We start from the raw sequence: 23,894 nt of genomic DNA, 5'->3' as shown, positions 1-23,894 counted from the left end.
ATGTTTTCATTGTAGAAATTAGACAATGGCATCAATAAAATCAAGCCGGACTTGGGCTGACATCCAGGAAAGGTAATTGATTTGATTATATAAATCTAACATAGTTGAATGGGAATTATGTAATTTCCTGTTTTTCTTTCTGGCCAAGGAATGAAAAATGCAGCATCATTTATGTCTCCGGCTGTTATAAGGTGTCCTTTTGGATCCGATCTATTGCTAAAAGTTAGTCACTTCCACTGGCTTCTGTATCACTCCTTGTTCACTGGAAACATTGTCATTAGTTATTTGGTTTATATATTGCATTAGACTTCATCCAACTGTCTGTACTATGACCAGTGTTCAGCAAAATGGACTAGTAGAACCTTGTTTCAGGTCAAACTAGGAGGAGTTTTATGGCTGTTAGGGCTCTTTCACATGAGCGTATATCGGCCGATGCATGGGCTCCTATGGGAGCCAATGACAGCGGCCGGGAAAGGGAGGTGTGAGGGAGTTCAGCAGCGTGACTACTAAACTCCCTCCCTCTTCTCTCCTCCCCTCCGACTGACTGCAAAGGGAGGGGGTGGGTGGGGGTGGAGCTAAGCTCCTGCCCCTTGTCCGTAGCCAGCAATGGGAGAAGGTGGGACTGGACAGGGTGGTGCTTAGCTCTGCCCCATCCCACCCCCTCCCATTGCAATCAGCCAGAGGGGAGGAGAGAGGAGGTGAGCCAGCGAGGGGGAGGGAAGGGGCAACGGCATGGCGGCCTAGGTGTATATGTGCTGGGGCCCATGCCGTCTGAACGGGCGCACAAATGTTAGATTTGTGTGCTCATTCACAAGTTTTTACACCTCACATCGGACCTCATTATAAACAATGGGATCCATTCCGCACTGTTCAGTTCCATCCTAAGACGGAGCCAGTCGGTAACGGGAATTTCCTTTCCTGCTCCCCAAACAGAGCAGGAAAGTGGAACCCCTAGGGCAGCTGTTAAACCACCCTTAGACAGTTTTATACACCAGTTTTAGGGGTATTGGTGAAGTTCTGGCTCAGTTCAAACTAATTTGGACCGAACCAAACTTTTTGCTGTATTTCGCTAAACCAGTTGTACTGAACTTTTCAAGAGCTTGTTTAATACTAATTATGACTACACACCATACAAGCTACACGGTGCACAAACCCATAATAATGCATGCATAGACGTCCTTTGGGTCTTAGGCCTTAGTCAGACGGGCGTTTTTAGCCGCGATTTGCGCATGCGCATGCGTCCGGCGATTTTATAAAAACATGCTTTGCAATGGTATCGGACACATGAGCGCCTTTTATGCGCTCGTCCGATAAATTATAGAACAGAAATCGCAGATCGCACCTATCTGCGATCTGCGATTCCTGTTCTCTTCTCTATATGCGCTCAATGGGGCCGGTGGCAGCAGCGCCGACCCCATTGAGAACATATAGAAGACAAATCATTCTTCTCTGCCACAGCTGTAACAGCTGTGACAGAGAAGAACGATATTTGCCCATTGAATTCAATGGAGCCGGCAATACAGCCGACTCCATTGAAAGCAATAGGCTGCCGGCGTGCGCGGGGTGAATTGTCGGGAAGGGCTTAAATATATAAGCCCTTCCCTGCAATTCATCCTAAAATGTGTTAAAATAAAAAAAAATTGTATACTCACCTTTCCGCTGCAGCCGGAGTCCAGCCGTGGCCGCTGTCAGTTCTCCTGAACTGCTTCTCGGCACTATTCAGCCGGCGGGGCTTTAAAATCCCCGCCTGCTGAATGATCTTCCTCTGATTGGTCACAGCCCTGACCAATCAGAGGCAGGTTTCACTCACACACCCATTCATGAATTCATGAATGGGTGAGTAACTGCTGCCTCTCAGCGCTGAGCCAATCAGGGGCAGGTCTGACTCACATCCATTCATGAATTCATGAATGGGTGTGAGTCAGACTTGCCTCTAATTGGCTCAGCGCTGAGCCAATCAGGGGGCAGATCTGACTCACACCCCCTTCACACCCACTGCAGGACGGCCGCGCGGAGCTCCGGCTGCCGGGAGAAGGTGAGTATATATATATATTTTATTTTTACACATTTTAGGATGAATTGCAGGGAAGGGCTTATATATTTAAGCCCTTCCCGACAATTCGTCCCGGGCTCGCCCGCAGCGCATTGCTTTAAATGGAGCCGGCTCTATTGCCGTCTCCATTGAATGCAATGCGGTGGACAGCTCCGGCCAGTTTCTAATGAAACGCGGCTAGGAGCAGATTTCCGGGCGATTTGCGGGCGACTTGCGCGCACCGGTCACGCGATTTGCGGATGCGCATCCGTCATGCGATCCGCAAATCGCGTGAAAAAACGCCTGTGTGACTAACGCCTTACTGTACTGTAGCTCCTTTTGCTGCTAATTTTGTAGATTATTTCTATGGGATTCATCCAAAATCTTTGACAGTCGTCACTTCCAACAACAGCCACGATTCAAGATGACTCCAATTGTGGCTGTTAACTACTTAAATGCTGCTGTCAAATCTGACAGTGGCATTTAAATGCCCTAATCAGGACTGAGATGTACCAAACAGACCTCACCACAATGAGATTGTGGTGTGCCATCCTAGACCCTGGCAAGCTGGGGCCTCTTAAACTCTACCAGCACTACCATGAATGTTTGCCTATTAGGACGTGCTCGTGGTATGGCTTAATAGAGTGACAAGATACAATTAATTACAACAATATAGTATTGCACTATACTATATAAGAGATGAAACGTTTGCATGTTCAAGCCTCTGTAAGGACTAAAAAGAATGCAAAAACAAATGAAATAATTTTCTTCTTACTACAAAAAAAAACTTTTACCGCTCCTTTTCCTAGTCACTGCATCAAAAAATGGGTAATGCTGCCTCCATAAAAGTCCAGTTTATTAAAATATCACTTTATGAATCTCACATGGTGAATGCCGTCAGAGGAATAAATGTTACACCAAAATTGGTCTTTCTTAGTCACTGCATCACAAATAAAAAGTCTTGTGTCCCTCAAAATGGTACAAAAGAAAACTACAGGTTGTCCCACCAAAAATGGACCCCCCCCCCCCCCCCCATACAGCTGCATTAATGTAATAATAAAAAAAAGTTCTGGGGTCCAAAGGTGATGACAGAAAGTATTATTTTAAGTTCTTTTTATTTTAAGCAGTACTACATAAAGTTGTTTTCACCTTAATTTAAGGGCAAGGGCGTAACTATAGGGGATGCAGTTGCACCCGGGCCCAGGACCCTTAGGTGGCCAATAAGGCCTATCATCTCCATATAGGGAACCTAGTAGTATGAATCAAGCATTATAGTTGGGGGGACCTGTTACAGATTTTGTATTTGGGCCCCGAATCTTCAGGTTTACACCTCTAGATATGGGTACAGATAGAGCTGAACTTTTGCACTCGGGCCCCGGAGCCCTTAGTTACGCCCCTGCCTTAATTGTACTGACCCAGAGAATAAAGATATCATGTAGCTATAGCACCAAAAGAAATGTTTAGATTTTTTGAAAGTAATGATGGAAAAAAAAAATGAAAAAGCAAACGGCTACTGCGTGAAGGGGTTAATACACTACTGCTCATTTGCTTCAATACACCACCCAAGTCATCGATTTCTCAGAAATGAACAAAGAAGCTCCTGTAGTTTGTGACAAATATAGATTTCTTCAGGCAACTAAACATGCTTTGTACTCATACAGATTGTTTACAAATGAATGCCGCCTTCGCCCCCTTACATCTTTCTGTCATCAAAGTATCCACCCGCAAAGACGGGGCATTCTATCAGTCAACTTGTCTACAGCTGCAGCTCCAACTGCAGTCCATGTCTCGTGTAGCAACTCCCAAAGGTGATCTTAGCTTGCAACTTGCACTTCTCAAACATACCTGTCCAGATGATCCCGAAGGAATTCAGTTGGATAGCAGTCAGGTCAAACCATCCTCAGCACCTGTTGTCATTTCCTTGACAGAACATACTTCTTGCAAAGACAGGAGGTCTGTTTTGGGTTGTTATCTTACTATATCGCGAAACCTCGACCAATGCGATGGTTGTTGGAAGGGATGGATGGCACACTAGGATGTTGGGGTAGCACTTGGAGTCCGTGCTTCCTTTAATTTTAAGAAGTCACCAACTGAATCATTTCTAAAACATTTCTAGACCATAATGGAGCTTCCTTCATTCTTGACTGTGGGTTGAATGCAAGCAGGAATCCTGCGCTCATCTGTCGCACAACGAATGAACTTTTGCTTTTTGGACCCAAACACCTCAAACTTTGACACGTCACTGACAAGAACCTTCTTCCACTGACTACTGATCGAGATTCTATGCTATTAGCCAACAATAGCCTCTTCTTGTTACTATTGGAACTAAGCAATGGTGCTCAGGTTACAACGCATCCCTTCAAGCCACTGGCTATAAGGTGGCATTTGACAGTCGCGAATAATATGGTTTACCTGGATCTGATAAGCAGTTTTGAAACTGTCCTGTTTGGAACACACTTTGATAAATTTGTTCTCCTGTTTTGTGGTCACTCGATGTTGTCCAAGTCATGCTCAATCACATGAACACTTGTCTTCGGCATATCTTTTAAGAGTACACTGCAGGCTACCAATGGAAACCTTCTCTGGATGAGAGATTTCATATAAACTATGCCCTGCATTTCTCAAAGTGACTATGGCAGATTGATTTTTAATTAGACAGACATAACCACATGCATATTTGCGCACGCAAGTGAATAGAATCCACTCAATTGGCTCATTCACATGAGCATATCTTGCATGCGCATTTTCGTCCATGCAAAAAAAAATAGAACTTGCTGAATATTTCTGAGCGCTTGTGAACCATCGGTCCCCATAGAAGTCAATGGGAGGTGCAAATGTGAACGAAATGTGCAAGGAGATGCGTGAAACACTGTATAATTCCCCTGGGGAATACCTCCATTTCCCCTGCAGGAGAACCCCTCCAGCCACACGGTTGGGGAATGCCTTCATCTCCCCTGCAGAGGAACCCCTCCACCCATGCAGCTGGGAAATACCTTCATCTCTACTGCAGGGCAACCCATCCAGCCATGCGGCTGAGGAATTCCTCCATATCCCCTGCAGGGGAACCCTTCCAGCTGCACTGTTGGGAAATCTCTTCCTCTCCCCTGAAGGGGAATCCCTCCAGCTGTGCTGCAGGGGAACCCCTCTAGCCAAGCAGCTGGGGAATCCCTCCATCTACCTGCAGAAGAACCCTTTCAGTAGCACTTAGATGAAGGGAGTCCCCAGTTATGAAGGGAACCACGGGAAGATAAAGCTGTGATTTTTTTGAGCAGCTTTTAGCTTCACGATTTTCATGCCCATGTGAATGAGCCCTTCAAAGCCATTTACAAAACCACTTTACACATTTCACAAGATTACACAGCATTACAATACCAGGTAAACACCGGAGTTCTTGCACTGTGTACAGTGGTGACTTAGAAGGCTGTGCAAAAGCGAAACTGTTTAGGGGGAAACCTATCACAGCACAGCTTTCATTTCATATTCTGATCTTGAAAAATGAAAGATGCGCTGTGATTGGCTGCTAGGGGCTACAAAGCCAGTTTCTCTCTTTCACAGGTCTCGCTGCCTCGTTTCTTCAAAAACTGCAGTTTTCAAGGACATGTATATAAATGATGTAGAAATATGATGCATGCGAGTCCTGAAAGTGTTTACAACCGCAGGATGATTCATTCTGTGCAAAACACACATATCATATTCATACTTTACATAGAGATCAACGATTTGTGAGTTACATTGAAATTACTGAGCATTAGTGAATAATTACTTATGGTCTAAGGCAGGACCTGCATGGTGACATATCACAGTATTGCACTGTATCGTGGCATCTACTGGTTGTCAATGGAGTCACGTGGTGACTTAAAGGGGTTGTCCCGCGAAAGCAAGTGGGGTTATACACTTCTGTATGGCCATATTAATGCACTTTGTAATATACATCATGCATTAATTATGAGCCATACAGAAGTTATTCACTTACCTGTTCCGTTGCTAGCGTCCTCGTCTCTATGGTGCCGTCTAATTTCAGCGTCTAATCGCCCGATTAGACGCGCTTGCGCAGTCCGGTCTTCTCCCTGGTGAATGGGGCCGCTCGTGCCGGAGAGCTGGTCCTCGTAGCTCCGCCCCGTCACGTGTTCCGATTCCAGCCAATCAGGAGGCTGGAATCGGCAATGGACCGCACAGAGCTCACAGTGCACCATGGGAGAAGACCCGCAGTGCATCGTGGGTGAAGATCCCGGCGGCCATCTTAGTAAGGTAAGTAAGAAGTCGCCGCAGCGCGGGGATTCAGGTAAGTACTAAACACATGCATTGGGTTTGTCTTGCGCCGAACGGGGGGCCTATTGAATAAAAAAAAAACCCGTTTCGGCGCGGGACAACCCCTTTAACCTGACTGCAACACAACAGATGCAGGAAATCCATCCTTGTTGGATTCGAGCTGCAGGTCACACATGACTTTTCCAGCATAGACATAAAGGTAAGTTGCATGTGACTGCAAATGCCTGTGACCTGTCTGCAATTTGGTTGTTGTTTAGCCCCAGCTTTAGGCTGGCTTCACACGGACGTATTTGCATTGCACAATACACAGGGAATAGCACCCATTGATTTCAATGGGTTCGTTTGCGCAAAAAAAAAATGCAGCATGGTCTAGTTTTCTGAGCCTTCGCAAATGAAACTAGCACATGTTGAACTAATTAACTTAATTGTCCATTTCACTGAATGGGAGCGTGGTTGCGTGTTTTTTTGCGTACACAAGTGTGCACAATCTGCACGCACAAAAATTACATTAAAGGCGGACTCACATGGGGGTAAGCGCAAAAACGCAAGCGGTAGCTCGACTTTTTGTGCAATGTATGTCTGCACTTTTTTAACGTTCACATTGGTGAGGGACACCCATGCTGTGATTTAGAGGGCTGTGCAAACACGCACGTGTGAAGAAGCCCTTAAACACGCACTTGAACTCGCTAATACACAATGACTATTGCGCAAATGCGCTTCCACCCATGTGACACCAGCCTTAAGGCTTAAACACATGAACATGTTTTAGTCCCATTATGCGGCTGTGAAAGCAATCGCATAACGGGACAATGTGAAACTATTAATTTCAATGGTTTCGGTCTCACTATCGGGATTCTTGACTGTTAATTGTACGGTGCAAGAAAAGGTTCGAGCTGCCCTGTCTTCCTGCAGTTTTTTTTCAAACTCCTGCACTATAGCGCGGAGTTTAACCCTTTCCAATCCACTGTCTGACGTCTGAAGACATTATGATTTAAGGCTGTACAGCTCCAATGTTGGAAGTCGTCCATCGGGGTTCTCTTACTGCATATTGCCAGCCTCTCTGCTGTTGGAGTCTATCCAACGTGTCACCTCATGCAGGACTGGCTTTAGCCAGCAGATAGCGCCGTTGTATAACAGCAGAAAAAGAGTAAGCCCCCTAGGAAAACCAGGATACAAATTGGATTGGAAAGGGTTAAAAGCTCAAGAAGGCAAAAAAAAGCCATTCATGCGCAACTATGCTCCATAGCTGTGAGCGTAGTTGTGCAAATGCTTGTCTGAAACCTATAAATGTTGTAAGCCAGGAATTCTTAAACTTCTTCCATTAGAGCCTCAGAATCTAGAAGATGGGGATGCCTGGATCTCAACTATTGGTTGTAGTCCTTGCCAACATTTTTAAAAAATTACCATGATTTATCTTACAAGTAATCTCCTGCAATTAGTAAAATATTAAAAAAGCACAAAGAAGTCATTCATTCTGCTAAAAAGGAGAAATTGGTGCAATCATTGAATGAATAGGCTGAGCGGTTAGATGACTGCTGCAGTAGCTTCTGAGACAGGAGCATCGGGGATTGGGACGGCTGCGCTGAATCGAGGGGGCCACTTCATAGGCCAGTATTGCTTATTTTTATTTCATTTCCACCATCCCCTTTAAGTAGTACTGATATAAGCAGCTAATGCATACATACCGGTATGTTTTACTTTTCCACGTATTATCTACATTTTTTAATATAGTCTTTATAATACACCCACAATTCAGGTCCTAAGGCAGAAATCCTACCACAGTTTTTTACTTCAGATTGAAGTATTGTATAAAACACACTTTAACTCTTTTGTACTTTGCAGCTTAAATCGTGTACGGCAACACTATGGTCTCTTACCTCGAGCGGAGTGGGATGAACTCATTGCCATGGCCTCGTATGAAAAAACTAAACCCAAGATCAAGAATCTGCCAAGACCGTTCCTTCCAAGGTAGGGCTAAATTACTAATATCTTAACACCTCCTCCGTTAAGATCCTAGTTGTACTAAAGTAAATCGTTCTTCCAAGGAAAGCATTTCTTATAGGAATCCTGAATAATTGCGGAATCAGGAATTATAGAATGAGTGGAATTAGGGGTAATGCTGCTTCATTCATCTCTATGGGACTGTCAAAGAGAACAGCACTGAGCAATCTCTGGCAATCCCATAGAGATGAATGTGGTGGCAACGCACATGCTCAGTGTCCACTCCATTCATATGGTGGGAGACAAGAACTCAAGTAGGGTCCCACTGGTAGAATCCCATTGATCGGACATGTTTTATTAAAAAGGGTACTTTCATCTTCTAATCAAGGGCTTGCATACCATAGAGCAGACCAGGCAGTTTACCTTGGATCCCCAGAGGTAGGGTATTTTTGTTAATGGGGGAAAGACCCTAAAATTAGATTCACTATAAGGAACCACAATGTATCAAGCAAAAGAATAGGGAATAGACGCAAATGTCATAGAACTGCACAGAGAAGGTATCAAACACCAAGCCCTTGTGTGGAGGATGACAAGACAGTATGTCATTACTTCTACTTTCTGTATAGTGAGCATGGACTTACCACCGTGGGCGGATTGTGCCCACAACTGGACCCTATCATGCACAACCCACTTTAAACGTTCTTCTTTTACTCTTGTATTTAATTAATACTGCCAACTATTATATTATTCAAGCCCTGAACAATAGTATTATATCGCACTGCTACAGTATGTGATCAGTATATAGTACTATTGTGTAGGTATGATATAGCTGTATTTTACAGGCAATCACCATAAACACAGCAGGATAAATACAATACGGATCCAAAGTTAATGGACAGTGCATCCCATTTATTTGAAGATCCAAAGGAAAAACACTGGTGAATAGGTGTGACTCTCCGATAAAAGTAGTAGGACATAACAGTAGGCTCCCCAGACCACCTTAGAGAGAACTGAGAGTTACAAATACAGCCTGCAGAGGGGGAAATTGGTGATAAATGCTGCATAAAAGTCCTAAAATGGCCAGATATAGTGGTATTCCTAATCTACACATGGAAGCCTATTCTAAAAAGTCAGTTACGCATTACGAATAGAGATGAGCGAGTATACTCGCTAAAGGCAATTGCTCGAGCGAGCATTGCCTTTAGCAAGTATCTCCCCGCTCGTGACTGAAGATTTGGGTGCCGGCGGCGGGCAGGGAGCTGTGGGGCGGAACGGAGGGGAGATCTCTCTCTCTCCATCTCTCGCCCCCGCTCCCTCCTCCTGACTGCCGCTACTCACCGCTCCCCCGCGCCGGCAGCCGAACCTGCAGTCTCGAGCGGGGAGATACTCGCTAAAGGCAATGCTCGCTCGAGCAATTGCCTTTAGCGAGTATACTCGCTCATCTCTAATTACGAACTAAAACTCAATATTTTTTGTATAGGAGCTCAAAATCAAGTCTCCATATACATTGGATATTTTCTTTATACAGAGAAAACTGCAGATTCTGCTCCCTCTCTGTAGCACACACAGGCATAATGTCAGATACTGAGCAGTCGGAATGTAATTTCAATAGCTAAAACAAAGTAAGCAACACTTACTACAAAGCCATGTTCACACCAGCGCTAGGATGTACCATTTTTTGGCTCCATCCTGGGAGCCTTCAGTGCAGATGTGAACATTCCCTTGGCTGCAGGCACATCCATGTGAGTCTCTACTTTTCTCTTCCTCTCCCTCCCCTCTGATCTCTATACACTTCAGTGAGCAGGATGACTCCTCACCCCACTTCCTATTCTCCCATCTTGCCAACTCTAGATAACATCACTTGAGAATAGGAAAAGAAACCCTTAGTTGCCGACACTTTTAAGGCATTTTTCAGCACAGAAATGCCATTTCGGGTAAATAAGTGATTTTCACTTTTTCTAGTTATGACATTGCCTATTACATGAGCACAAAAAGTTTGAAAAGTTAGAGACCATTTGTCAGTATTTGAAAGTGTGTGGTATACTCAGTAGCTATGTGAACAGGTGTCTTTACAGCGCCTGAATGAAGCAGCCCTATCACAGCAGTAAGTCCCAGCACCATCTGAAGTACAAAACTGCATTACAACTCCATCCTGCAAATCAAGTACATGTTACTACAGCCACGTCTATGTCTGTTTGTAAAGCGGTGGATGCTAGTTCATTATACTGTGGTCCCTCAAGTTACAATGGCTTCCTGTTAGAATATTTTAACTCTTCAATGGTCTTTCCTAGGACACTGTCACTTTAACTCCTTACAGATGTGGCCCTTTTTTGTTATTTTTTTGATTTCTCCTCCCTACTTTCATAAAAATAAGAATTCTTTTATTTTTCCATCAACGCAGTTGTCTGAGGACTTGAGTCGTGTTTTTCAGTGGTAGTATTTAACACACCAGATAATGTACTGGAAAAGTTTTAATAATTTCTAAGTGAAATGAAATGGAAAGAAAAAGGCAATTCTGCCATCTTTGGGGGCAGGGAGGGGGTGTCTTCAGAGCGTACACACTGCAGCAATAATGACAATAACTTACTCTGTGGGTCATTACAATCAAGATACCAAATTTATGTAGTTTTTTTGCATTACTACTTTTAAACAATAAATTAGTTTTGGATAAAAAATATTTTCTGCCGCCATCCTCTGACTGCCATAACTTCCGTCGGCATAGTTTAGTGAGGTCTTGTTTTTTGCAGGATGTCCTGTAGTTTCTATTGTCACAATTCTAGAGTGCATACGACTCTTTGATCGCTTTTTATTTTATTTTTTTCATGGGGATGGAGTGATAAAAAAAAAAAGCGCAATTCCGGCATTATAGTTTTTTTTTCTGACAATGCTCACTATGTGCAATAAATATGTATTACTTTGATAGATCAGACTTTTATGGACGCAGAAATACCAAATATGTTTTTTTCTGTTTTGATTTTTTATAATAAATACAGGAAACATTTTTTATATCCTTTATCATTCACAATAACAACAAAAATGTGTTCACTTATTTTTACTTTTCTTTGGCCCCTAAGGGGATTTGAACATGCAATCATTTTATTACTCATACGGTATAATGCAATACTTTAGTATTGCATTGTGCTGTATTCTGACAGGCGGTCTATTAATATGTGCAACAGGCACATCTCATCAAGTGATCATGGCCTGAGGGTTTAGAGAAGGCCGTTGGCTGCCATGACAATCAAACAGCACCTTGCAAACTCATAACGAGGTTTGAGACCGTTGGTCCTGCAATGCTGATCGCAGCTGTAATCAGCTGTCAAAAACAGCCGGCACCCACTATGTATGGCATAGAATCAGCTTCTGATCACACTCTATACAAACCCTGCGCTTCCATGACATAAATATACATCCTAGACCACTAAGGAGTTATATATATTCCATTCAACAAACAGTGTTACAGACACTGCAAATGTGCGGCACACCTGATTGCCTCGAAGATCCAACCAATCAGCATGGGCATTTTACAGGTAAAAGCCTTGTATTACTGAGGTCCATGCATTAATCAGCTGTCTAGTAGCGCCTCCCTACAATGTAGTGCGGTACTACCCCAAGTTATTTTCTGCTACTCTGTGTACAATACGACCCCTGAAGAAGCTCCTGTCCTCATATAGAAAGTCAATTCCATCTTTCAGCAGCTCTTTCTGACTGTTCTATGTCAGGACTTGCTTTATCTGCTACATTTTATCTAATCTTCATTTTGTGTAACTTTTGGGTTGACACGTTGGAGGCATTGCTACCAATTACCAGTTATCCATGGAGTAGTTGTCTCAAGTTACAATAGTTTCAACTTAAAATGGTCAATTAATATTGTAACTGGAGGAAAAGCTTTCTCCGTTTTGCTATTTTTGATGTAAAACCTTTTAAACACTTATCATAGAGTCGGGATGGCGCATAAACATTGGTTTGAGACTGAGTTTATCCTTCCAATCTGTATCTGGGCTTGATATTTCACAAAGTTTTACCCCTGCTGCTTTTCTATGCAGTAGTGAACTTTGAAGAGAAAATGTATTTTATTTGTATTGCTAAGCCGTCTGAGTACTTCTTGTCTGCACATTGACATCTGTGGAGAAGCACCCTCCCTCCTTCGTCTGACATTTTCATTATAGGGGCTTTCATATTGTGTAATTCTTTTACACAGCTACTTGTTGTTCTACCTTTTGTTAACTTCTTGCGAACTATATTTATTTCCTTCAGATTATATATATAACACCATTGAAAACATTAAAGAAACATACAATAAATGGGGCACACCCGCGTAGCAAATATGTCTAATAAAGACAGATTGCTATTTACTTTGTCCTTAGGTGTTTGCATATAACAATGAAGATTGTCTCCAACCATGTTACAAATGTTACGCTTCTTTCACATAAGTATTGTTGTCTGGACACAAAAGATGCAGATTTGCTCATTTTCAATCATTTAGGACGTGAACAGGTTTGCAAGAATTGGGAGAGTTTATCGGAAAGCTGCCCTTCCTTAAATCTAATATATTTGCTATATTGGCTTAAAGGGGTTGTCCCACGAAAGCAAGTGGGGTTATACACTTCTGTATGGCCATATTAATGCACTTTGTAATGTACATCGTGCATTAATTATGAGCCATACAGAAGTTATTCACTTACCTGTTCCGTTGCTAGCGTCCCCGTCGCCATGGTGCCGTCTAATTTCAGCGTCTAATCGCCCGATTAGACGCGCTCGCGTAGTCCGGTCTTCTCCCTGGTGAATGGGGCCGCTCGTGCCGGAGAGCTGGTCCTCGTAGCTCCGCCCTGTCACATGTGCCGATTCCAGCCAATCAGGAGGCTGGAATCGGCAATGGACCGCACAGAGCCCACGGTACACCATGGGAGAAGACCCGCAGTGCATCGTGGGTGAAGATCCCGGCGGCCATCTTGCTAAGGTAAGGAAGAAGTCGCCGCAGCGCGGGGATTCGGGTAAGTACTAAACGTTTGTTTTTTTTAACACATGCATTGGGTTTGTCTCGCGCCGAACGGGGGGCCTATTGAAAAAAAAACAAAAAACGTTTATGCGCGGGACAACCCCTTTAATGTTTATCTGCTTGTAGTATGGAGGCTCATAAATTAACTCCATATTTCTATAGGATGTGTCAGTACTGGCTGATGGTTGAATGTCCCACCTCTGGGATTCTGACCTATCAGGAAAATGGGGGCCTTGAAAGGAGCAGATACACACAGAAAAATAATGAATTTACCAACAATGAATGGCTGAACACTGTCTGTGATTGGCTGAGCGCTGTGACCAATCACAGGCAGCGCTCAGATGTCATTCAATGACAACTGGGCGCTGCGTCGGATTGGTCACAGCGCTCAGCCATTCAGAGGCAGCGCTTTCTGGAGGCAGGGATTTTTCAATCCCCAGCCTTCAGAAGACAGAAGACAACTGCCGGGGACGGAAAGAAGAGCCGGACAGCTTGTCTAGGTGAGTTAATTTTTTTTTTTTACTTAAAAGGAAGGGTATTAACAAGGCCTTCCCCAAAAATGATCGCTGCGGAGGTTGCCTGCAACCCACTGCTTTCAATGGGGCGGAAGCAGCGCTGGCCCCATTGAAAGCAATGGGATAGCATCGCGGACCTCCGCCACAGCTGTGACAGCTGTGGCAGAGGATTTCTTCATCCCTGCGGGGATGCAGGAATCCCCTGCCATAGCTATCACAGGTGTCACTGTTCTGTCAGGGGAGCGTGATGAACTCCCTATGTTTTCAATGGGGCTGGCACTATTGCCACCTTCCCCCATTGAAAAAAAAATGGGCAATAGCACAATTTTTTTTAAGTGCTGCGAGGGTTGAGTGAAGACATCACAAATGAGAATGAAACAGTTGAAAATCATTGGTTTCATAATCATGAGTTTTCATTCACTCTCGCATGGCAAGAAAGCCTATCACCAGTATGAAGCCGGCCTTAGTCTGACATTACTGCAGATGGGAGAAGCAACTCCCCATTGATAAGAAGAGGGAAACATGAGCCCCTATTTTTAGGCTCGGTGGGGTCTCAGCAATCATAAAGTTATCCCCTATTCTGTAGATAGAGGATAGTGTTAGATTTTGGGGTAACCCCTTTAACTGGTTTTGATTTTTTTTTTTTGGTGCATAGATGGGCAGAGATTCTCCTAAAGTATTAAGAGGCGTGTGCCACTTAATAGATTGGGCACATCTTAGAGTCTGTTCACATCTGCATTCTTAGTAATGTTGCGGATTGCCATCTTTCATCTTCCAACATAAACCTGAGTGCTGAGGGATACTACCAGAACACTGATAATCCATCACTATATGGGTACTTTTATACAGACCGATAGTCACCCAAGTTATGGCTCAAAAGAGTGATTATGGGCGACTATTGTCCCGTGTAAAAACTGGACTCAACAGGGCAAGTGAGCAAGAATCGATGACTTGTTGGATTAGCTCATGTAAGAACCAAAAAACACAAAAGAACAACTTCCATTAGGAGTATCCATTGTATTTTATAGAAATGCTTTATAAGCGCATCATCCATGAATTTACAGATTATTTAATTTTTTGATTCTGTGTTAATGTTCCAGCCTTACGTCCAAATCTACCTGGGATCTTGGCAGCTGGGAACATGTAGACACGAAGAGACATAAACAGCATGAGAGGTAAGTCTCGTAATAAATATTACAAGCTGGTTACCACTGGGCTAGCAGGGCTCATGCGTGGAATTCCTTGATAGCCCTGTTTGGTAGAACCAGAACAAAGGTATTACTCGAAGCTCCCAGACTCCAATGCTAAATCTCACAAGGTGCCCTATCTTTGTATGCAGTTTATAGTACTGGTATTCTTGTATGTGTCAGAGGAACCACTGGACGATTCAGGCATCAACTCAAGGGGTAACTGGAACCTTCATACTCCTGAAAATATAAGCAGTGATGTCACTGTGCAGGAACGTGCCTTACAGTGATGTCACAGACCATTGATAATGCACACCATGGGGATAATAAACATTGCCAACTCATAGAACAGGTGTAATACACACAATGATGTGACAATTTAGCCATAAAGATGTGATAGCAAAGGAATAATATTCATTGTGATGCCATAGTCCTGGGATGATGCACACAGTGATTATGACCACTATGCATAATGTGACAAAACGCATACAACAAGAATAACCAACACCGCAATATCACATATCATGGATAATGAAGTCATAGAAAAGGGTTATTGCCCATAGCGATGTCACAGAATAGGAATAACGGGGGTGAATCGGGAATATAAACGTACAGTAGTGATGCCACAGGAATAATGTCATAGCTAATGGCTAAAGTGTAAAGTAGTAGAAAAAAGACAGTGGAGCGACCCAGAAGAGAATGAAAATGTGAATCTGAAATGTATCCTGTTATTCAAGGAGCAGCTCACCCCAAATACCATTATACCTGGCTGTGTAAATGTTTTTTGTCAAGTGAAGAACAAATAAACAATATTTTGGGGTATGTTGCGCGACCTCCAAGCGTAATAAGATTACTTAAGATTAGTTATTGCCAAGCGTCTCTACTTTTTACTTAAAACCAGTATGTACACACGTTATGGGGTGAAAGAACCCCTTCTTCAGTACTCGCTGTAGAGAAGGTTAGGATACAAAGTCAGCATCCAGACATGCATCCCCAGCAAGTACTGAGGAAGGGGTTCTTTTACCCCGTAACTAGAGATGAGCGAACGTACTCGGTAAGGGCGATTTCGCAATCGAGCACCGCGATTTTCGAGTACTTCACTACTCGGGTGAAAAGTACTCGGGTGCGCTGTGGGGCGGGGGGTTGCAGAGGGGAGTGGGGGGTAGCAGCGGGGAACAGGGGGGAGCCCTCTCTCTCTCCCTCTCCCCCCCACTCCCCGCTGCAACCCCCCGCTCACCCACAGTGCACCCGAGTACTTTTCACCCGAGTAGTGAAGTACTTGAAAATCGCGGTGCTCGATTGCGAAATCGCCCTTACCGAGTACGTTCGCTCATCTCTACCCGTAACATGTATACATGCGGGTTTTAGGTAATAAATAGACAAGTTTGGCAATAACTAATCTCATGTGTTTTTATTACGCCTGAAGGTGGCGCCATATACTCTAAATAATTGTTTATTTCTTCTTCACATAGCTAATGGCAATGGACCACAGTGATGTCACAGCTCCCGGTCTAATAAACACAGCATCATAATACAATAATAATGCACACAGTGATTTTGTAGCATGTAGTTAATGAATGTAGAGGGGTGGTGGATTGTTATGTGTTTATTTGTTGTTATCCATTTATCTGATGCGGTGTTCCCAGTGAGAATGTAATAGGAGAAATGTGTTCAATACCTGTATATGCATATGATAGTCCTTTAGTGCCATCTACTGGCTAGTACATGTAATAGCAAGTACTGTGTAGTTTGCTATGATTAATCTTCCTATTGGCTGCGGTGGTCATGTCCTGCTGGTGTGCGGACCAACAAGCAAGCTGGAGCAGCCCCTTATCCCCGGGGAAGTTGCAGGAGTAGCGGGCAATTCAGGCCCTGTCTGAGTCATAGCGTGCCACATGATGTGAGTCATGGTTTCTTTATCTGCGGTTTGTGGTAGAAGATCAGATAAGGCCTCATGGCCTGCTTCAGGGCATTCCAAGTTAGAGCCCAGTTGATACTTCTCCAGGACTTCCCGCCCGCTCACTCCAATAGCTTTATATTGTCTGGAATACTCAGTATATCTATCATCACCCGACATCTTAGATGCTGAGAACTTTTATTCTGACAGGATAACAATGCAAAAAGTAAAATGACCAATACAGCCGTATTAGTAATGGCACAGCTCATTAAGGTCTTTAATTGCTGGAAACCAAGTATCTTTAACGATGAGGTGGTGAACCGGCCATACAACAGTATGCAGGACACGAACTGCGTACTGCTAACAATATGTTTGAAGTCCTCAGCATCGATCGCCTTTAGATTAGGGGTAGCGTATCTTCCTTAGCTGCCCGTTGACTTTCGCTTCGCGGCTTATGCAGAGTTCTTCCCCAGAAACTGTGTCTTTCTCTCATCACTTTATTTCAAGTGTGCCGCGGCTCTAGTCTGTACGATGGGGGTTCGTGATTTACAATCCTTAAGACTTCCGGGTTACGGAACAAGCCCTGTTTCCACTTTGGCTGCTCGCAGCTGCTTGTAGGCAATAAGCCTCACTTTTTTCACCTGTAGGGCATTTGGGCAGGTTACCCGATGTGTCCCGTCCGCAGTACCCACATGTGCAGGAGATATCCCTCCTAGCAGCTCACAGTACTTCTCACTCACTAACTAACCAGTGAGAGAGAAAAAGAAATTAAAGGGGTTGTCTAGGGAGGACACTATTGATCGGCTGGGGTTCGTCACTCAGGACCATGACCGATCAGCTGAGCGGGCACATGCTGTCAGCGCCACAATAACACAGAGGTCGGAGTGGTAGCAGCAGAAGTCTCCTCACCAAACTCTGTATAGTGGCTGGCACTTGTAACTGCAGGCACGGCTCTCACTGAAATCAATCTTAGGATAGGTCATCAATAGTATTCTCCCTGGAAACACCTTCAAGGAAAGCCTTCCATGCATTAAAATAACAAGTCAGCAGTTACTCACCTCTTCCCACTCCACCACTGGCTCTAGTCTCTCTGTGATGTCACTTTACAGGCCTAGCCCATCTACAAACAAGCTGTAGCAGCCAAAGAGACCACATTTAGTGATCATGGCTGAGCGCTGTCATTAGCTGCTACAGTAGATTTACAGGATGTCCCAGCTGCCTGTTACCAGACAATGGAGACTGGAGTCTGCTAACAGATGAACACAAGTAGTGAAGCTATCCTGAACCCAGCGCTGCCATGTGTCTACTGCTGCCTGATTGCTGAGATCCTCGGATCAAGGATAAGCACTTTACTGCACAAGCTACCATACAAGTGTGAGTACCAGCGTGGGGTAGGCACACGCTGATTTTCCCCAGACTCTGGTGTTAAAGAGAAATTCTTGCCCTAATTTTCTGGTTTCTGAAGCTGAAAGAACTGAACTGTTATATTGTTACCAGGATGGTTAACGCAACGTTTGAAGTATTAATGACCTTTGGTCTCCGGATGACTTGTTTTTCAATACATCTAATTCTCCTGTTTATTGCAACATGACTGCCGAATTCACTAGCTCAATGATGCTGCCGATTATGATGCTTAAGTCAGGATACAGCCAAATGCCCCCGGCCTCTGTTCTAGGAGGAAAGGAGCCCCTCACCCCCGCTGCCAGCACCTGGTAGTCTTCCGGACCCTAATGGTAGGGCCCCTATTTCCTGCTATCTCGGAGAACCCCTTTTCCTCGGGGGGGAACCCCAAAACCTGGAGCCTTCCCATATGAACATAGTAATATCACAGCACAAGGTCAATAAGTGAAGTGTTGTCACAGCACATGAGTAGTAAATACGCTAATATATAAGACCAAAACATAATGGTCCCCATTTATCATAGCCTTTACGCGTAAAATTTTTCACAACTTGCAGCAATTGACCAGACCAAAAGTCAAAATTGACGAGAAAACTATATTTTTACACATGTCTTGATCCTTGAGTGGAGCTGCAACAACTGTCGGACAAATGATCGTTCATACAAAAACTGTTTCCAGCAGCCCCCACATACACATGAACCTTCAGCTCGGCCGGGGCATCATGTGTTTAGCGTGTTAAGCCAAGGGCGTAACTATAGGGGATGCAGGGGATGCAGTTGCACCCGGGCCCAGGAGCCTTAGGGGGCCCAGAAGGCCTCTCTTCTCCATATAGGGAGCCAAGTACTATGAGTAAAGCATTATAGTTGGGGGCCCTGTTACAGGTTTTGCATGGGGGCCAGGGAGCTTCAAGTTACACCTCTGCGTTAAGCCACAGCCACACAGCTCTAGCGTTGGCTCCTCTCTCGAGAAGCAAAAGAATCGGGTATTGAAATTCAACATCCCCGATCTTCCTTTCCCCCAACATCATATGTCAGGGAAAAATTGCGCCACCCCCATACATTAGAGAATCATGTGAACCTGCTGCTATCAGGGGGTTCAGATGACTAAATTCTAATGTATGCAGGGGTTTTAGGATGCCAAGAGCCCTGGTACAATGATAACCTCTGTGCCCCATATGGTTACATACAGTATGCTCCCTCAGTGTATGGGAGTAGATCTGATTCTAACATTGTATTAGGGAAATTTAAAGGCAATTTGTAAAAAATAGACTTTCATGGCTTATTAACTGAATATGCCATAAAAGTTTGAGTTACGTGATCTGCTACTTCTGGGTGAGAAATGATCATTCTCCATTATAGGTGATCAGAACAGCGCCGCAGTGCCTTAATAGAAATGTGTGATTAGAGTGGGTAATTCCCACCTGGGGAGCCCACCTGCACCTTTTGTCCAAGTTGGCTTGTATAGCTGTTCTTTTCCCGTCCGGTGCCCAGGGGTACTGGTGGTGCATCCAGGAGGGTGCAAGATCTCTGTGGTGCCAGGGGTCTTGATAAATGTAATCCAAATAAAAGAAAAAGTTCTCCGCGCTCCTCGGATACAGGATTATGTTATAATCAATGACCAGCCCGTATTATCAACCTAATTTTAATTCGGCTTATGCCATACAACGCCTTTTGGTCAGATCACAATAGCACACTTATATAGAGCCATAGTGTACTTACATTCCGTCCTACACCAATTTGATGGGAGGAGGATTCTCCTCTGTGTATAAATTCAGAAGTGTCTTGCCATGGTTATAAAGTGGGATAAATCAAACCAACGAGGTTTTGAGATGATTTTATTTAAAAAGAGACTATATATCTATGTATAGTGTCTCTTTTTAGATATATATACCCTTTTTAAATGAAATCATCTCAAAACCTCTGACAAATGGATGTTTTCACTCGCATGCTTTTCTGATCTGTTGTCTGTATCCCAATCTGTATGTAGAATGATATAATGTATCCCAATCTGTGTATATAGTGATAGAGTGTATCCCAATCTGTGTATATAGTGATACAGTGTATCCCAATCTGTGTATATAGTGATATAGTGTATCCCAATCTGTGTATATAGTGATATAGTGTATCCCAATCCGTGTATATAGTGATACAGTGTATCCCAATCTGTGTATATAGTGATATAGTGTATCCCAATCCGTGTATATAGTGATACAGTGTATCCCAATCTGAATGTAGAGTGATATAATGTATCCCAATCTGTGTATATAGTGATACAGTGTATCCCAATCTGTGTATATAGTGATACAGTGTATCCCAATCCGTGTATATAGTGATACAGTGTATCCCAATCTGTGTATATAGTGATACAGTGTATCCCAATCCGTGTATATAGTGATACAGTGTATCCCAATCGGTATATAGAGTGATATAATGTATCCCAATCTGTGTATATAGTGATACAGTGTATCCCAATCTGTGTATATAGTGATACAGTGTATCTCAATCTGTGTATATAGTGATACAGTGTATCCCAATCTGTGTATATAGTGATACAGTGTATCCCAATCCGTGTATATAGTGATACAGTGTATCCCAATCGGTATATAGAGTGATATAATGTATCCCAATCTGTGTATATAGTGATACAGTGTATCTCAATCTGTGTATATAGTGATACAGTGTATCCCAATCTGTATGTAGAGTGATATAAGGTTTCCCAATCTGTATGTAGAGTGATATAATGTATCCCAATCTGTGTATATAGTGATACAGTGTATCTCAATCTGTGTATATAGTGATACAGTGTATCCCAATCTGTATGTAGAGTGATATAAGGTTTCCCAATCTGTATGTAGAGTGATATAATGTATCCCAATCGATGTATATAGTGATACAGTGTATCCCAATCTGTGTATATAGTGATACAGTGTATCCCAATCTGTGTATATAGTGATACAGTGTATCCCAATCTGTGTATATAGTGATGCAGTGTATCCCAATCTGTATGTAGAGTGATATAATGTATCCCAATCGATGTATATAGTGATACAGTGTATCCCAATCTGTGTATATAGTGATACAGTGTATCCCAATCTGTGTATATAGTGATACAGTGTATCCCAATCTGTGTATATAGTGATGCAGTGTATCCCAATCTGTATGTAGAGTGATATAATGTATCCCAATCTGTGTATATAGTGATACAGTGTATCCCAATCTGTGTATATAGTGATACAGTGTATCCCAATCTGTGTATATAGTGATGCAGTGTATCCCAATCTGTATGTAGAGTGATATAATGTATCCCAATCTGTGTATATAGTGATACAGTGTATCCCAATCTGTGTATATAGTGATATAATGTATTCCAATCCGTATGTAGAGTGATATAAGCTTTCCCAATCCGTGTATATAGTGATATAGTGTATCCCAATCCGTATGTAGAGTGATATAAGCTTTCCCAATCTGTGTATATAGTGATACAGTGTATCCCAATCTGTGTATATAGTGATACAGTGTATCCCAATCTGTGTATATAGTGATACAGTGTATCCCAATCTGTGTATATAGTGATACAGTGTATCCCAATCTGTATGTAGAGTGATATAAGGTTTCCCAATCTGTATGTAGAGTGATATAATGTATCCCAATCGATGTATATAGTGATACAGTGTATCCCAATCTGTGTATATAGTGATACAGTGTATCCCAATCTGTGTATATAGTGATACAGTGTATCCCAATCTGTGTATATAGTGATACAGTGTATCCCAATCTGTGTATATAGTGATACAGTGTATCCCAATCTGTATGTAGAGTGATATAATGTATCCCAATCTGTGTATATAGTGATACAGTGTATCCCAATCTGTGTATATAGTGATACAGTGTATCCCAATCTGTGTATATAGTGATATAATGTATCCCAATCCGTATGTAGAGTGATATAAGCTTTCCCAATCCGTGTATATAGTGATATAGGGTATCCCAATCTGTATGTAGAGTGATATAATGTATCCCAATCTGTGTATATAGTGATACAGTGCATCCCAATCTGTGTATATAGTGATATAATGTATCCCAATCTGTGTATATAGTGATACAGTGCATCCCAATCTGTGTATATAGTGATACAGTGTATCCCAATCTGTGTATATAGTGATACAGTGTATCCCAATCTGTATGTAGAGTGATATAATGTATCCCAATCTGTGACATCAGAATCTAATCATTATGACATTTTTCGCCACTTACAATTAGAATAGCGCCTGATTTGGTAGATATCATCTCATCATATTCAGTGCGGTGGACTTGCAGCAGCTGTTGTACCCTTTGCCTGTATTACTTTTTTCAGCAATATGTACTGTAATAGAAACACATCTCATGCCTCTTGAACTGATTACAGGCACTGCAATTTCAGAAAATGGAGTCAACCTAGGGCACAGTCTCCAAATAGAATGTAACATCTTTTGTTTAGAGTGCAGAGCCAAAAGCATACATAATACTGCATAATTCTGAGATCAGTATAAGCCGCCACAACATCTGCTCAGACAAGATGCTGGAAAGCCTACTGGAGCAGCAAAGAACCATTATCCGCTATACTGTACGAAGGACAAAGCTCAGTCCTATATTATCTCGGTAGAGGTGTATGTATAATGTAGTTTCTTCCATCAAGCTACTAAAAAGAACAGAGTCAGCTACTGCGGAAAATAGCAAGAAAAATACATCAATTAGCCAGAATACTAAAACCACCTACATAATATTGTGTAGGTTGCCCTCTCTGGCCCATTGAGGCGTGGACTTCACGAGACCTCTGAAGTGCCCTGTGGTATCCGGGACCAAGACCTTAGCAGGCGATCCTTTCAGTCCTTGGATGGCCTCCATAGATCAGACTCATTTTCCAGCCCATCCTACAGATGCCCCATTGGAATGAGATCTATAGAACTCTTTATCATGTTCATCAGACCATTCCTAAACAATTTTTGCAATATGATAGAACACATTTTCCTGCTGAAAGAGGGCACTGCCATTAGTGAATACCACTGCCATGAAGGGATGAAGGGGGGGGACTCATTCTATATGATGTTTCGGTAAGTAGTATGTGTCACATCCACATGAATGCCAGGACCTAAGTTTCCCAGCAGAAGGTTATCCCAAACATCACACTGCCTCCACGGCTTGACTTTTTCTCATAGTGCATGCTAGTGCCATCTCTTCCCCAGGTACTGACACACGTACCCAGCCATTCATATGTCAAAGGAAACATAATTCAAAAGACCAGGCTAGCCTTCACTCCCCATATGTCTTAAAGAACCATCAACACCTGTGACCTTGTCAATGGTTCCTCAGTTGTCCTTCCTCAGACCACCTGTGGTTGGTACTAATCCCTACATATAGGGAATACCCTACAAGACCTGCCATTTTAGAGGTGCTCTGACCCAGTACTCTCGATATCACGATTTGGCCTTTGTTATAGTCATTCAGATCCTTACACGTGCACATTTTTCCTGCTTCCAACCCATCAACCTCAAGAGCTGGTAGGTCATTTGCTGCCTAGGTGCAGCTTACAAAATTTGTAGTGCTAAGGTCATGAGGGATTATGTCCACGTCCAATGACAGAGCTTATCTGCATCACTCTCTCAGAGAAGTCGGTGC

General features: G+C 43.1%; 1 protein-coding gene across 3 annotated transcripts in view; it reads left to right on the top strand.

Moving 5' to 3' along the window:
* LOC136631344 (uncharacterized) overlaps window positions 1-23,894 on the top strand; it is a 60,832-nt gene that overhangs the window by 7,163 nt on the left and 29,775 nt on the right. For all 3 annotated transcript variants that reach the window (XM_066605606.1, XM_066605604.1, XM_066605605.1), the window contains exons 2-4: window positions 16-72; window positions 8,144-8,269; window positions 14,857-14,931. In XM_066605606.1, the coding sequence (XP_066461703.1) occupies window positions 26-72; window positions 8,144-8,269; window positions 14,857-14,931 (248 nt within the window). In that variant the 5' untranslated portion in view covers window positions 16-25. The remainder of the gene's footprint in view (window positions 1-15; window positions 73-8,143; window positions 8,270-14,856; window positions 14,932-23,894) is intronic.

The sequence above is a fragment of the Eleutherodactylus coqui genome, chromosome 6, assembly GCF_035609145.1.
Source record: "Eleutherodactylus coqui strain aEleCoq1 chromosome 6, aEleCoq1.hap1, whole genome shotgun sequence".
Classification (NCBI taxonomy): domain Eukaryota; kingdom Metazoa; phylum Chordata; class Amphibia; order Anura; family Eleutherodactylidae; genus Eleutherodactylus; species Eleutherodactylus coqui.
The sequence above is the reverse complement of the archived record's forward strand: the minus strand, read 5'-3'. Positions and strand labels throughout refer to the sequence as shown.